Source organism: Plectropomus leopardus, chromosome 11 (genome assembly GCF_008729295.1).
Source record: "Plectropomus leopardus isolate mb chromosome 11, YSFRI_Pleo_2.0, whole genome shotgun sequence".
Taxonomy (NCBI): Eukaryota; Metazoa; Chordata; class Actinopteri; order Perciformes; family Serranidae; genus Plectropomus; species Plectropomus leopardus.
In genome coordinates, this window is record NC_056473.1 from 21,738,939 (window position 1) to 21,754,827 (window position 15,889).

General features: G+C 38.4%; 1 protein-coding gene across 1 annotated transcript; it reads left to right on the plus strand.

Annotated features, from left to right (window-relative positions):
* Positions 1-3,154: 3,154 nt before the first annotated feature.
* Positions 3,155-15,240, plus strand: cry1b (cryptochrome circadian regulator 1b). The gene is made up of 11 exons (XM_042495823.1): positions 3,155-3,907; positions 9,804-9,912; positions 10,142-10,284; positions 10,414-10,598; positions 10,726-10,814; positions 10,970-11,110; positions 11,253-11,564; positions 11,726-11,877; positions 12,297-12,499; positions 13,613-13,750; positions 14,220-15,240. The coding sequence occupies exons 1-11, from the start codon at positions 3,750-3,752 to the stop codon at positions 14,300-14,302; spliced, it is 1,713 nt and encodes a 570-aa protein (XP_042351757.1). The 5' UTR covers positions 3,155-3,749; the 3' UTR covers positions 14,303-15,240.
* The last annotated feature ends 649 nt before the right edge of the window (positions 15,241-15,889 follow it).

Sequence of the window (15,889 nt, forward strand, 5' to 3'; positions counted from 1 at the left end):
CAACCAAGGGACTGCTTTAATCAAACTTAATTTAGAAGGAGCAGCATGTCAGAGGGAGTACAATTCTGAATGAGTTAATTAAAATGAAAAGGTGGTTTTGTGCCAAAAGCCTTTTTCTAGATAAAACCCACAGGAGTCTAAGCCAAACTAAGTGACCTGTTTTTGAGCATGGCTCCAAGGAAGGTAACGTTGGTCTGTCTGCCATTTTAGTCCAGACTTAAATATCACAGAAACTACTCCAGTGCAATGCCATAAAAATTGGATCAGATCAATATTCATTGTGCCTCTATGATTATGCCGCTATGAGGTTCATGCCTGTGGTTTTGAGGGAAATGTCTCAACAGCTAATGGATGGATTGGCATATCATTTTGTGCAAACAGTTTTGTTGCACTTTTAAATGAATTATATCTCTGGCCATCCCTTCACCACCTAGTCAAATGTAAGCATCAGGCCAAACTTTTAATTGAACCTGTATTTTGGTTTTATGGCAAAATACGTGAAAAACTAACAACACTTCCTTCAGCCTCTGCTGTGTTCAGAGCTAATCATGTCAACACGCAAACACCGTGAGCTAAGATAGTGAACAATGACAGGTGAATTATGAGATGATGGGCCCCTGGGAACAGATGTACAAATGGCCCCAGCCACCTCTTCAACATATGAGCAGAACACAAACTTTTTGGTAGTTTTGCAACTCTTTGTATTAGTTAGGCATCTTTTAGTGATTTTGTGTTTTTTTTTTCATGTCTCCTTGTGGTATAGTTTTGTGTGTCTTTGAGATACTTTGTCTTTGTTGATCTTGTTGTGTCTCTTTGTAGTCATTTATGCCTTGTTGAGGTAATTTGTGTCTCTGAGGTAACTTTGTATGTCTTTAAGGGAATTTACTGTCTCCTTGTGGTTGTTTTATGTCTCTGATTTTTTTTTTTTTTTTATTGCCTGTTTCTGCAGTTATTTTGTGTCTCTTCACAGTTCCTTTGCATCTCTTTGTGGTCTTTTAGTGTCTCTTTCTGGTCATTTTGAGTCTGTTAATGGTCAATACATGTTCATTTGAGTGATATTTTACAGATGAAGGCCAATGGGGCCCCTGACATTTTGGGCCCCTGAGCTTGTGCCCAATAGGTGTGCTCAGTAATCCATCCATATGAACATGGTAGATATTATAGGCTACCCATTAAAAATAATCATGTCAGCCTGCTTTTCCCTTTAAAGCATTGTGCTAATTGCATTGTCAATCAACTTAGGACATTGACTGAACATGTTGGACAGTATAGCTGCTCTTTCTCTCATAGTCAGTCATTGGTTGAAGCTGTAACTGCTCTAACCAAAGCAAATGCAAACCCTGAAACAAATTCTACAAAAGGAAGGAACCCCGGTTGCTTTGAAGGAACAGAGGGAAGAATAAAAATAAATGGATAAAAAAAGGGTAAATGTTTAAAAATGTGATAAAGGGGAGTTCAAGGCCTTATAAAAACGATCCTGGTTAAGACAGCCATCTAGTGTTCACTTGCAAAACTGGATGCAGTTGCATAAGTAACAGTATTTCAGTCATTTATTTTTATGTTGGAAGTAGATGAAAGTAAGTCCTTGACATGAGCTATCAAATAAATAGAAATAAGTGAACTCTTTGAACTTAATTAAACTGGATTTTGGAAAAAACTGAAGCGGTCAGGAAAGGTTGATTAGTGAGTAGGTGTAATATTGAGAAGGTAGGAGAATGTGGGGAACGGAAAAAGCCAACAGTCACTGACTAATAATGTGCAGATCCACCACAGACAATCTACACAAACCCAGAAGCTGCAGTCTTGCGGTCCATAACCCCCCCATCCTTGGCCTGAGCCAGGGTATGCCCCAAGAAACAGCATGTTGTGGGTTTAAAGGCACATCTACCATAATTTACTCCAGAAATGAGAGATGTGTGGTCTGGGAATACCACTAAAGCAGTTTCTGATACAGCTAAAAAAAAAAAAAAAAAGACAGCCTCCAGACAAGAAGCTTCAGTACAGACTTAACTGCCTTACATAAAGCAATGCCGTTTACAGTTACACCTCAGTTTCTGAATCACTGAATAGGCAGTTCTACGCCAAACTGATCTGTTTTCCCATTAGTCATTTCTAGATGACTACAACAGAAATTGTCAGATGCAATACTCCAAGCAAATTAACAGCCTGTGCAGGTAGATACTTACTGTAATAGTAGATATACTTTGTAGCTCCTGACCTGGGTCTGTGGACATGACATTATTTGAGATCCAGCTTTTGCCTCTCACTTCAGCACATCACGTTCTCTTCCCTCTTACAATGGTATTTCTGTGTGATATAAAAGAGAAGGAACAGATTATGCAATTTTTCACAAAATCTGTATTACCACGTTTAGAGAATAATGGTATTTTGATTCATCTAAATCAAACCTTCACTATGGCATGAAGATAAATTTTAGTAAAAAAAGAAAACACTCTAAAGCCATTTCATTTACACATAAAAATGCAATAACTTACGCATCAACTATAACAAATGAATCAAAATACAAATCAATCAGGGAGGTGTTATAATCAATTAAATGTTTTAATATAGTTATAAAAGTTTTTGAAGGCTATAGGCCTATGCTTATTATAAACTTATTATCTTATTCTTAAGTGTGGTAGCAGCTGTAGGTTTATTATTACAATTTACCCCTTTATGTAATTAAACATGGCTCACTTGTTAGATTATCGCTGCTGAGAGTGGGCGGAGTGAGGCCAAACGAACAGTTGCAATGTGAGCGGTGCGTTCCCTGTGTTAAATCGAGCACACCGAATTCGTGCCGCGCCGCATGTGTGCATCCGGGTACCTCCGGGTCTACCACGTAACTCAATCCAAAGCCTGAGATCAGCAGCTTTTATTGGAAACTTTTTGGGCTTGTTTTTTATTTCTGCCCTCCACAAGTGAACCCGGACACCCAATGTTGAGAGAAAATGACTTAATATCGACATTTGGATGATTTACAACAGCCGCAGATGACGTGTGAGCAGTGGCAGGAAAGCACATTACAGAAACGTGACAGAGAAACAGTTGTATAACGGTTTATTCTGACCAATCAGAGCGCTGTATTCCTCCCCGCGTGCTGTGGAGGGTGGGGATGAGAAATTAGGTCTTGCGTGTCAGACATACAGTACACTGTGTCAGACAGGTTTTCCAGGCGTTATAGTTTATCCTCAATATTTACTGTGCCAGTGAGGCTGAGCGTGAGTAACTTTTGTGTGGACTAACGTTACATTGCGGCGACAAACCGGACGTATTTGCACGTTTCTACTTTTTTTTGCGACCTATCAGCTTGTGTTACATGAGCTTCTCCTACGCAACAGCTTTCAATAATAAAATATTTTGCACATCTCTGTTTGATGATAACGTTGTTTTGTTTTTTTGGAACTTATTGTCGTAAAATGTGTTCACTTCACCGTCGCTACTAATTAGGACACGAGTTGTGCCGTTTTTCTCGCGCCTGCTTTGGATACCTGCTGTCACACATGCAGCCACCGCCGATCAGGACACTCAACTCTGGGGACAAATTCATGGAGCAAGGTTAAGGTTGGATTAAACCTTAACGCTACAACACGAATCACTCACCAGGTCGAAAACTACTTCTTTCTTGGGTGTGAATTTATTATTCTGCTACAAAAACAACGTAAGAGGGCGTCTTTTTGTTGTTTTCTTGGGGGGAAACCCTCCCCTCTACACAATCCTACCGGGGATAAATAAAGGAGGCAGGAGACATGGTGGTCAACACCATCCATTGGTTCAGGAAGGGGCTGCGGCTGCACGACAACCCGGCTCTGAGGGACTCTATCTGGGATGCGGACACCCTGCGCTGCGTTTACATCCTGGACCCCTGGTTCGCAGGGTCCTCCAATGTGGGGATCAACAGGTGGAGGTAAGGTGTTGTCACAACATGCGAGATGTGTGGCTGGAGGGTTTAGATTGTGCATCATGATCGCACCTCAACCCCAACCCAAATGATCACTTTTCTATCTAAAGATATCCGTCTTAACCACCTCCCAAATGTATTTATTTATTTATTTGTGCCACATGTTTCCAATTTTGGTTCAGTCCCACGCAGCATTTTGTACACTTTGTGCATAAACTGTACAATTAGAAATTTAAGGGTATAACCTATATAAAATATGTCATAAACATCTTTGAAAAAAGCTATATCTTAACATTTCAATTTGTTAAGGTCACTGGAACTGGTGTAGATTTCATGGTGGGGTGCAGGGGGCACGTCCCCCCTCAATATTTAGACTTTATGACATTTCTGTATTTATTTATTTAAATAATTATTTAAAATAAATTCTTTTTGATTTTTTGCCTTTATTTCACAGGATAGAATGTAAGTGTGAAAGCATGGATGTATTACAAAAGTCTTGATACAGCCATGGATGTAGGGCCCCATTCAGTCCTATGAGAGATGCTCATTGGCGCATGAAAAAAACCCCAAACTTTTTCTTGGAATAGAATACTTGGATCTACGGGCCCACGAGGCTTGCTTTTGCCTGTATAGCGACTCACTTGTGGTTTAGCGCTTCCATAGCTTGAATGGCAGTCTAAAAAATTCAATCTTGTGTCTCTTTGAGACTTTCTAAATGTTATCGAACTGGATGGCTTAAATCTAGATAGTGGAATGACTCGTTTCATGGGGGTTTTGATGCACATAAAACTGTATCCACTCATTTACAGACATCTCTTTCCCAATCAATCAGAAAAAGGGGTGAACTCTAGCTTATCACGTAAAGAGTGCGCCCATATACCTGAGGCTTCTGCAGCAGTGCAGGTTCAAGTCCGGCCTGTGGCCCTTTGCTGTGTGTCATTCTCCCCTCTCTCTCTCCCACCTTTCCTGTATCTCTGTAACTGTCCTAAGAACAAAGGGAAAATGCCCCAAAAAATACTCTTATGAGAAAAAAGTCAATCAGAGAAAAACTTTCTGGGCTTGTGGGCATTGCGTGATTGATTCCAATGTTGTAATTCCACTTTTGGCCTTTATGTAAAATTTCCATCAGATCATGGAGCCCTTCCTGGGAGCTTATGTGAAAGGGGGAGAGAGAGGGGATGACATGCAGCAAAGGGCCAATAGTTGGAAGTGAACCAGCGGCTGCAGCGGCAAGGACACTGCCTTTGTACATGGGATGCTGGTACTATCCACTGAGCTATAGGGTGCCTTTTAGACATTTATTTTGATGAAATTAGAGCCATTTCCACCATAGATAGATGCAGAAAAGACAAAAATTGATGCACAAAAAATCATGAGAATGCAAGAAATTTAAAAGGTATTTCACTGATATAACGTCGGCCCTCACATAAAACTAGGTCATCTATGCTGCAGAAAGATGCAAATTCTTTTGAAATCAGTGGCACATGACCAGAGACAACTGGTGCGTTTGCTTGTCATGGGTCAAAGAAGATGCACATTATTTAGGTCATTCTTAATACATGCTTATACTGGTTTAGTGACCATTGCTTGGTTTAGTGACCTCTACTTATGTCACGTTTTAACATAATGTGCATTCACTTTATGTAGGTTACAGGGTATAATTATTATTTGATCAATTGGAAAGCACTATAATGAATAGAAGGCTAAATGACTAAATGGAATTTGGGTTTTACACTCCTATATATCCCAATGGCTCTCTGGCTGATAGTTGAGTATACTGTAAATGGCCATAAAAAGAAGTGGGTAAAACCTCAACTACACCACTGGTAGTCATGCTTTCTACTGGGCTGTGTAACATTAACTAACCTAGCATGCAGTTTACTAAATGCTCGGTGATAAAATCTAAATATTTCTACAAACATGTACACTGACATTCAGAATGTATTTATTTGAAGTCCTTGTGATTTTGATAGGACCAGATGTTTAATGCACCATCAGATTTAAAGTCTTGCAGTCAAGGTGTCAATGTACGTAAATACATGTGTCTTGAGAGGATAGACATCAGCAAATCCCTGACTGCCCAACATCTCACACTAATATCTGTAGCTTTTAATTTTTTACCCTTCTTCTGATTTCAGACCTCTCATTATTTATAGCAGACATAACAGGCTTGTTTTTCTACTCAGCTGCAGTATGTGGGAGTTGTATCACAAGAAAAACTGGCAACCATTACCCTCAATCAATAAACTGTACATTCTGTTGTCAGCAACTGTAATCATTAGTTATTACGACCAGAGCCAATTCCAAATCGATGTAGGTAATAGTCAGAAAAACCAGAGTATCAATATCCTTTTTTGTTTCGACTTTACAGTCCATTTTAATTTTCATTACTTGAGTGTTAATTGAAAATTACAAAAATAAAGGATGTAAAATATTTACTGGGAGTGTCTTATTTCTAAATCGTCACTCCAGCATTTACAATGTAATTGGTTGTTGATAGCAGGTTTTCTCAGTATTGTGATGATTGAGAATCCACAAAGCTAGCAATAGTTTATTGACAAAAATCTGGCAATATGATACCTATAGATCAAAAATACAAGGGTTACAATTCTATCTACTGCATTAAATTGCGATACTGTAAGCAAGGTGATATACTGCATCTTATTTAAGGAAACTGTGAATAACGGTGCCTTCTTTATGGCTGTGTTTCAAAGGCCTGTGTCCTTTGTGTTTACACAAGTGATATGTTGTTATGTCGGAGTGGAAGAGTTAATTGGCTAAAGATAGATTACAGCATTGAAGGATCCAGCTGTTGAGGGTTTAAACACAGCCCAAAATAAACCACTGCTGCAAAACTTTGCAGGTAAACTATAGGTGTATCACAAAACAGAATATTGTGATATTCAAAGTGTATTTTTTACACCCCTGCCCAGTAGCGTTTGTAACTTACTGGAAACAAGGAGCTACTCCTTTTGCTGAAATGAAATGATTAGAAATACATGTTGAAAATGTAGTACAAAGAGATATATAATACTCAGGGAGCACTCTGGTATTTTTCCCTGAATTCCTGCTTTGCTGATGTTCAGACGGCACATAATATCATTGATCTCATATTGTGCCACTGTGCAGTTAAGTGTCTTCATGAATTCAGTGGCCATTAGCTTACAGTTTTCTTCGTTCGGAAAGAAATGACTTTGACCTTTATGTCGTGAGACAACGCTGTGTAAAGGCTCCAGTCAGTAGAGCGTGCCATACCACTATGACGATGCAATTTTCCTACTCACTAACTGTGCTACCTAGCCCTGAATGAAGGGCTGAGAAACTGGGTCAGTGTGTTGTTATGGTCATTACATCACACACCCCTACCAGTTTGACCTACATTTGAAACACACACACCAGACTTACCACTCCACCCACTTTACAAACAGCTGTACCACCTCACGTCTGCTCTTTGTGCACGCTATTTCTGTCTTATCACATACATCTGTATTGTTTAGATTTTCAACATTAAAACTGGCCTTTAAACAGCTTTTTGGAGTTTAGTCATAGTCAATATAAACGCTCAGTTTCTGTATACAACAACGCAACTTTTATAAATCACTATATCTGAGTTAGTCTACTTTTATATGGCACTGTGCTCCGTCATTTCACTTTTCTCAATTGTAATGCTTCAACATGCCTAAGCATTGTAAACTGATCAGTACTTTGAGATTAATGTTGCTGTTGCACTGTGTCATTGTAGTTGGCATGCAGTGTTATTAGGGAAATAATGTATTGCCTAATTTGTTATTAAAAAAAGTGTTGAAGAAAACCCAGTGCAGGACAACAATAGTTTGACAGTTCGTTTATTCTTCAGATGGAGTCTTTTGAATGATCAGTATTCATATTTATAACACAAGTCACTTCTTTACTTTAACGATACTATTGTTAAAAAGACCATCACATTTTTTTTCTCCCAAAATAAACCTATTATTCATCCAAGGCTTTTATTTTCAAGGACTGCAACTGCACAGTTATCTGGAAAAGTAGATGTTTTAGTTATCTTTGTGTTTTCTAAACTTGTCTGCAGGACCCAGTAAACAAAATTAAAAGGCAGATGCAATTTTTTTAAAATCCCTTGTTAATATGAATTAAAAATATCTTGATACTCACGTGTTACAAAAAACAAAAACATAAAAAGACAGTGGTCCCCTGATAATAATAATAATACATTAATCCAATAAGTCCACTAATAATGAGGCAAATATAAGGCAATCAAATTTTCCTTGTGGCATGGAGTGTAAATTCACATAAATTATATGAGATACATTGTTGTTTTTTGTTGACTGATGGATGTATAACAGAGAGAAGGTCTGATTTAAATGCTGACGCATCTTTCATAATCATGAAAGCACTTTTAAAGTGTCTGTCTCTCACTGTAATACATGTTAGCTAGCTACTCTGTTGTGTGAAAACCAGCTGTCTGTCTGCTGCTGTTTTCGGTAACATTTTGCAAACTATGGTCGACTGTGTGTATTGTTTCAAAGAAGCTCCCACAGGCGCCATGGTAGATATGACAAACTCGGTGTATTTGGTTGTACTCACTGTTTGATGATTCAGGGTATTTCTGGTGTCGAGTGATTTGCAGGATGGAGGGGATTTGCTGGGTGACGCTAAAGTAATTTGTCTGACTGTCGCGTCAAAACGAAATCTCCCCCTTTGCGAAAACAAAATTTAAATATTAAACTTATTTTAACATTAAAATTTAACCAAACACACGGTGGTTAAAGACTGGCTTCTCCTGGCTTTTTCCCTCCTCGACTGATTCCGCACACCTGCCTTTAATGAGAAGAGATGTCAGGTCAGGTGATGCATTCAAGTGACCCCCCCAAAAATGGGACATTATAAAGTCTTGCCAGAAATGGCTGTAACAGTGTGTATAAAAGGACTTCATCAGAAGAGGGCAGCCCGTTCATATTCAAATCTTCCATTTCATGCACTCGTTTCATTGAAGATTTATCATACGGTGGTCATGAATTAAGTTATTACCCCATCAAATCTTTTGATCTTTTGATTTTTTTTTAATTCCTCGAACTTTATTGACACATTCAATACATATACATTCAATGTTTTCAAAATAGAGGTTGTATAACTATTTCAGAATAAAAAAAAATGAATTCAGTTGTATAATAAATAAAATGTAGAGGAAATAAGTAAACAAAACAAAAATGAAAAACCTTCAGGGTCTGCAATAAAGATGGAATTAAACTGAAGTGTCAAAATAATTTAGTCATTTTTGCAGTTTTACATTTTCAGTTGTTGTCAAGCATATTTTAAAAACAGTATTTCTAAAAATATAAAATGAGGGTAGTTTTTTTTAGCCAAATCGTTTTACGTTTCTAGTAATATTTTGCTAAAATAATAATCAAAGGAATTACATACCTCTCATCAGATAAGAAATTGGGAATGTTAAAAAGGAGTAATATATCTAGTTTTTTGCTTTTTCGTGTTGATGCTAGTAGTTGACTGATCATGTTTACGATTGCAAAACCCTTGTAGTGCAATTTATTTATTCGAGAGTTTATTCAGTTCAAGTTACATTAGTTGAAAAGTTATTGTTTAATTCTAATCTTAATATTGAATTATTTTAAAACCCAACAAACATGCACTTTTTCATTACTTTGCACATTAAGATGTTTAATTATGTTTAAATTATTTGCACAGTATTTTTATCTCACTTGGTTTTAGGAATTGTGTGTCTTTCAGTCTTGGTCTTTTATTGTGTTGTTTGTTGTATAAGCAATGTCCAAGACAATTTTCTGATCATGATTCTGATGGTCTTACATTTTTAGTTTATGGCCAAAGCTGAACCTGGTGATTATGTCTTTTAATTTTAAGTTAACTTCAGTCTGTTTACTTCCAGGTTTTTGTTGCAATGCTTAGAGGATTTGGATGCCAGTCTGCGCAAACTCAACTCCCGCTTGTTTGTCATCAGAGGCCAGCCCACAGACGTCTTCCCTCGGATTTTTAAGGTATGAGCGATGGAATAAAGAAGAATATTCGGTGTTATTTCTTTGCACTGAAATACACTTTTTACGTTACTTTTTAATCGTTTTCACATTTTTATGGCTCATAAAAAAAAAAAATCCCTGGAAAAACAATGAAAGATTTTGATACCTTAGTGAACTTATGCAACAGCCCGCCTCATTGATTACACAGATATCAAATACTTCTATGTGTGAGTATTTCTTTGTTCCTTAGGAATGGAAGATCACCCGTTTATCTTATGAGTATGACTCTGAGCCTTTTGGCAAGGAACGGGACACTGCTATCCAAAAGCTAGCCAGCGAGGCTGGGGTGGAGATCATGGTGCGGACTGCACACACCCTCTACAATCTGGATAAGTGAGTGACTTCGAAGTGTGAGATAAAATAAATGTTCAATAGTTTTTAAAACAATGTGGATTGCCACTGTGTGCTCTGTGTTTGTGTGAAGACGTGTGTTGATACCTCTTATATTTTTATTTCCGAAAGGATCATAGAACTGAACGATGGTCAGTCTCCTCTTACATACAAGCGCTTCCAGGCCCTCATCAACCGTATGGATGCTGTAGAGCTGCCTGCAGAGACAATCACTCTGGATGTTATCAGAAAATGTGCCACACCCATCAGCGAAGACCACGATGACAAGTTTGGGGTTCCCTCCCTGGAGGAGCTTGGTAAGTTTTTCTTTATTTGACAGTTTTTTGTATGCATGAATACAATGGTCATGGTGTATGTACGCAGATACCATCCAGCACATATCTCTGTGTCACAGTCTATTCTTACATACTTGTCTTTGTTCAGGTTTTGATACAGAGGGCCTGACAACAGCAGTGTGGCCAGGAGGAGAAACAGAGGCCCTCATGAGGCTAGAGCGACATCTAGAGAGGAAGGTAAAAAGACATTGTATTACACCATATGTGCACAAAATTAATGCAGCTGTCATTACATTGAGTTGCTTTGTTGTAAAATCAAGCTGTATTTTTTCCCCTTTTCATTGACTTGTGGTATCATTTCAGTTAAAGCTGACTGACAGGGTTTTTTTTAGGCATGGGTGGCAAACTTTGAGCGTCCACGTATGAATGCCAACTCCCTGCTGGCCAGTCCCACCGGCCTCAGCCCCTACCTGCGCTTTGGATGTCTCTCCTGTCGGCTCTTCTACTTCAAACTCACTGATTTGTACAGAAAGGTACGAATGACATTTTTTTATCATGTTTTGTTTTCACTCAGGTTGGTTTTATGTGAATCAATAGTTACTTACAACTTTTGCACGTTTTCTTAGCCTTTTGTTTTTCAATTTTAAAGACAGATTGTGTGTTCGCTTTTATCAGGTCAAAAAGAACAGCAGCCCACCACTGTCCTTATATGGCCAGCTGTTGTGGAGGGAGTTCTTCTATACAACTGCCACCAACAACCCCTGCTTTGACAAGATGGAGGGAAACCCTGTGTGTGTCCAGATCCCCTGGGAGCGAAATCCAGAGGCGCTGGCCAAGTGGGCAGAGGGACGGACGGGCTTTCCCTGGATAGACGCCATTATGACCCAGCTGAGGCAAGAGGGGTGGATCCATCATTTGGCGAGGCACGCTGTGGCCTGCTTCCTCACCAGGGGAGACCTCTGGGTCAGCTGGGAGGAAGGAATGAAGGTAAGAACAGAGAAAGAGTATTCATTATCCAAGTATCAGCTACCACAGCTTGAAGTCATTAAAAGAAGAGTAAATGGATTTACTTAGCTGCTGTCCAGATGTTTCTTGCTCTGATTAAACTGACCACCATGCATTGTCTCACCTGTCCGTGTCTTGTACAGGTGTTTGAAGAGTTGCTTATTGATGCGGACTGGAGTGTAAATGCTGGCAGCTGGATGTGGCTCTCCTGCAGTTCGTTTTTCCAGCAGTTTTTCCACTGCTACTGCCCTGTGGGATTTGGACGACGCACAGACCCCAATGGGGACTACATTAGGTCAGTCAATACATTCATCTGCATCTCACAAGAATAAAGGCACCTTTCCTGGATAATTGTGCCCCCGCAGCCATTTCAAATGGGGAAACAAAATGTCATGGTTAGCATGTGCTCTTTTGCAGCCTCACATGGAACAACTGATTTGTCATGATACAATAATGTGTAGTAATTATTTAAGCTGTGATACAAATTGTGTGACCCAGTTTACAGTGTTAATATTAACTGAAAAGGGAATGAGCTTTCGCAGCCAGTATTATTGATGTAACATTAACTTATCTACTATAGCATAGCTGTATTATATCAGTGAAGACTGTCACACATTTCTGCAGTGTGCTACATTTGTCTACTTCACCTTATATCATGTTTCACCCGTCTTTTGTCCATCATTTGTCTTCATTCTGTTCTTTCTCTGCTCCCAGGCGTTATTTGCCCATATTAAGGGGCTTTCCAGCGACATACATCTATGATCCCTGGAATGCACCAGAGGAGGTGCAGAAGGCAGCCAAGTGCATCATAGGAGTCCACTACCCCAGGCCCATGGTGAACCATGCTGAGGCCAGCCGCATCAACATAGAGCGGATGAAGCAAATCTACCAGCAGCTTTCCTGTTACAGAGGACTCGGTAGGGACATGACCCAGATACTGATTACCTCAAGCTCACACTCTCATGCCTCATACCAACATTTTCATGTATTTTTAAATATCTGAAATGCTACTCAACTCTATACAGATCTAAGTTTTTTCAAAGAAAATGGCTTTTTATGTCTACGTGCTGGCGACGGTGGTAGCTAAAGGCATTATGTGTTCACGCTGTCCATCTTTCCATCCCTCCCATTATTGGAAAGATGATATCTCAGGTGCACCTTGAGGGAATTTCTTCAAATTTGACACAAAAGTCCATTATGATAAATTCGGTGGTTAAAGGTCATTGTCACCCAAAAAAAACCCACACATTTTTGGCCACAACTCAAGAATTCATAACCTACTTATGACTAAATCTAACACAAATGTTCAATAGGATAAAATGGCGAATGATAACATTTTATATTCAAAAGGTCAAGGGTTAACTTCACTGTGTTATCATAATATTTCCTGGCCATCATTTCAACATCATAACGCAGGAACAGAAGGGGGGATTGTACTGAATTAGTGACACTGATCTTGGGTGTCCACTTTGAAACTATGGGGATGCATAGATCTTCTGTGCTGCTGGGTTGAATATGTGTGTGAAGCGTCTAGATTTTTCCAAAAATATATGCATACAACCGTGCAGCGGTAGTTACTGTTGATATTGTTTTTTAGGCATTGAAACCTGTGTTATGGGACCCAGACCCTATACACAGCGATGATGGACAGAAGACCTAAAAGCCAACATTCCTTGAGTTGCCTGATGAATACACATTATAAAACAGATTGCATTAAAATCCAGCACAACTATATAAATGCTGTTTTGTAACTCTACAAGCACAAAAAACCCAACTCTGACACATTTGGAAACAATTTCAAAAGCCCAGAAATAAAGACATTTCTTTATAATTTCAACAAACAAGTGCTGTCTTGTGTTTGCCTGATATCGGATACAATAGTAAACTTGTTAGACTCTGTTTCCATCTTAAGTTTCACATTGCGTCTACTATAATTTCTCTGTCATTTTAAGATCACACCGATGCATATTTCATGCCATCATACATGCATGTCTTGTGGATTAAAGTACAATGCTTTGGTCCTCTTTCAGGCCTGCTGGCAACAGTACCTGCCAACCCCAACAATGGAGCAAATGGCAGTAATGTCGGAGGAGTCAACACAGGGACCAGTCAAGATCCAGGAACGTCCTCTGAAGGCGTCTCCACATACAAGGGAATGTCTCGAACAGGTACGTAGGTTAAATAGTTAGCATTTTCATTGGCTAAAATAAAGTTCTTTACATGTTAATACATACAAACATTTAAAATTGTACAATGCAGACAAGATACTAAGATGTTATTTACTCAGCATCATCACAGTCATGGATAAAATTAATGTCCATCAGACTGTCAGCAGGTCAGCAGGCAGCGTGAAATCAAATGTTTGCTATGCTTGTCCTGCTGCTGACCTTAATATTAGGGTTTATCACTGAGCATAAGTAAACTTCTGTTGTTCCCACTAAACAAGTCAGAAATATTGAAAAATAATTAAGCTGAGTTGCTACAATGCAAAAGGAAATAACAGCTTTATAGGTGTATTCCCTTCATTGTTAAATTTATTGATGCAAGTGTTTTATATTTGACTCACTAAACAAAATGTAAGTGATGAATGAATTAATCTCTTGATGTGTGTCCTTTATCATTACATCATTAATGCAGATAGAGGAGTGTCCACACAGAAACGACGCCATGAAGAAGCTTCGTCCAAAGGCAGCTCGAAACTCTGGAAGCAGAGCAAATAGCACGAAAACACAGAATACAGAGTTTCTCAGTCATTTGGGATCATCTGGACATCATCCTGTCCTGCTGTCCCCTCAGCTGACAAACAGTAGTATCTGTAACTAATAACCATAGAGGAGACACAATGGATCCAGCTGACACTCTGGACTTTTTGTCTAAAGGACTCACTGTTGTACACAATGTATCCGTAACATGTCACAGTCTCCAGATAAGACACACCACAAAGCTCAGGAACTGAGGAATGAATTCTGAGAAAAAGCTAATATCAAAGAGAAAGTGCCCTGTAACAGCAGGGTATAAAAGGTAAAAACAAGTCTGTAAAGTCTTCACATCAGGGTTTTGTAAGGCCTCCTATAGTCTTCCACTAAAATGTGTCACTGTACAACTTTTGAAAGTACTAATTGTTATCACCAATACCATTTTTTAACATCAACACCCACATCAGTCAGGCCAGGACATCGTCTGGGTCAAACTGTGAAATTCGGCTCATTATTAAATCATTACAATCATTATTAAAAACATCAGCTCTTGAAGATAGTGAACTAACATTTTGCTAAAACCTGACAGCTTCAGCCTCTGCACCTTATATGGGAAAATTTGGAAAACTGCTTCCCATCTGATTAATGAGAATCTATAACACAATCTGGAAACTTTGGAAGACTTCTTGTGTACTGCAGACACAAAACCCCCCATTGGGCCACTGACATAATATGACCTGTTTAATACACAGTTATATCTTTTCTCACAAAAAAAGCATCCAGATATTTGTTATGAAGAACATGAAGTCAAACTGTCATGAATGTACATAATGTGAGAACGTTTTTTTTCAAGGATTTAAGACACAAACGTCTCATGTACAGTAGTAATGGATATTATAATGAAACTGTCAGGTTTGATAATAAAGCAGGCCTTATAAAGGCCATCATACATTTTGTAAATATTTTTTGTTTTTATTTCCAACTTTTGTATATTCGGTCCCATGATTTCACAACTCCTTTTGTAAATAATATGTTACCAAAACTCAAAAGGTTCTACTGTGAATGCATGTGCTTTTGTCTCCCATGTGATGGTAAATGTATTATTTTTGCATAAAAATGATCAAATTCTACTTGTTATAACATGGCAATAAATGACAGAAACATTGCTGTACCCTTTTGGTCTGCCTTTTTTTTTATTTGCGCCATGATTCCACCAGATTTTTTATTTTACATCTTTACAAGAGGAATGAATGCATTTTAAAAAATCTTTAAAGTCTGCATGTGGTTTTGAGATATGTTTGCAGGTAGCTATGTGATGCTTTAGTTCGCACTAAGTGATTCCAAATTTAAACAAATTATTAAACATGCGCTCTGAATGCTGTGCTTTCGACCAGAAGTTTGATTTAACTTAGACATTAAAGTTTTTCCAAGAACTAATGTCAAAAAGCCAAACATCAGCTACTATGATTGAAAGCTGTTAAACAATAAAACCTTATCCAAAAATAGGGGGAAAAATGCAGCATAACCTATATATAAATTATAATAATTTTATATTTCAAATTATGTTACAGAAAAAGAATATATATAGCACTTTTTAGTTAATTTTCTTGT

Coding starts and splice junctions, on each gene's coding strand:
- cry1b (XM_042495823.1), top strand. CDS start 3,750: ATGGTGGTCAACACCATCCATTGGTTCAGGAAGGGGCTGCGGCTGCAC. Junction 11,111..11,252: donor TCACTGATTTGTACAGAAAG/GTACGAATGACA, acceptor CGCTTTTATCAG/GTCAAAAAGAACAGCAGCCC. Junction 13,751..14,219: donor CAAGGGAATGTCTCGAACAG/GTACGTAGGTTA, acceptor TCATTAATGCAG/ATAGAGGAGTGTCCACACAG.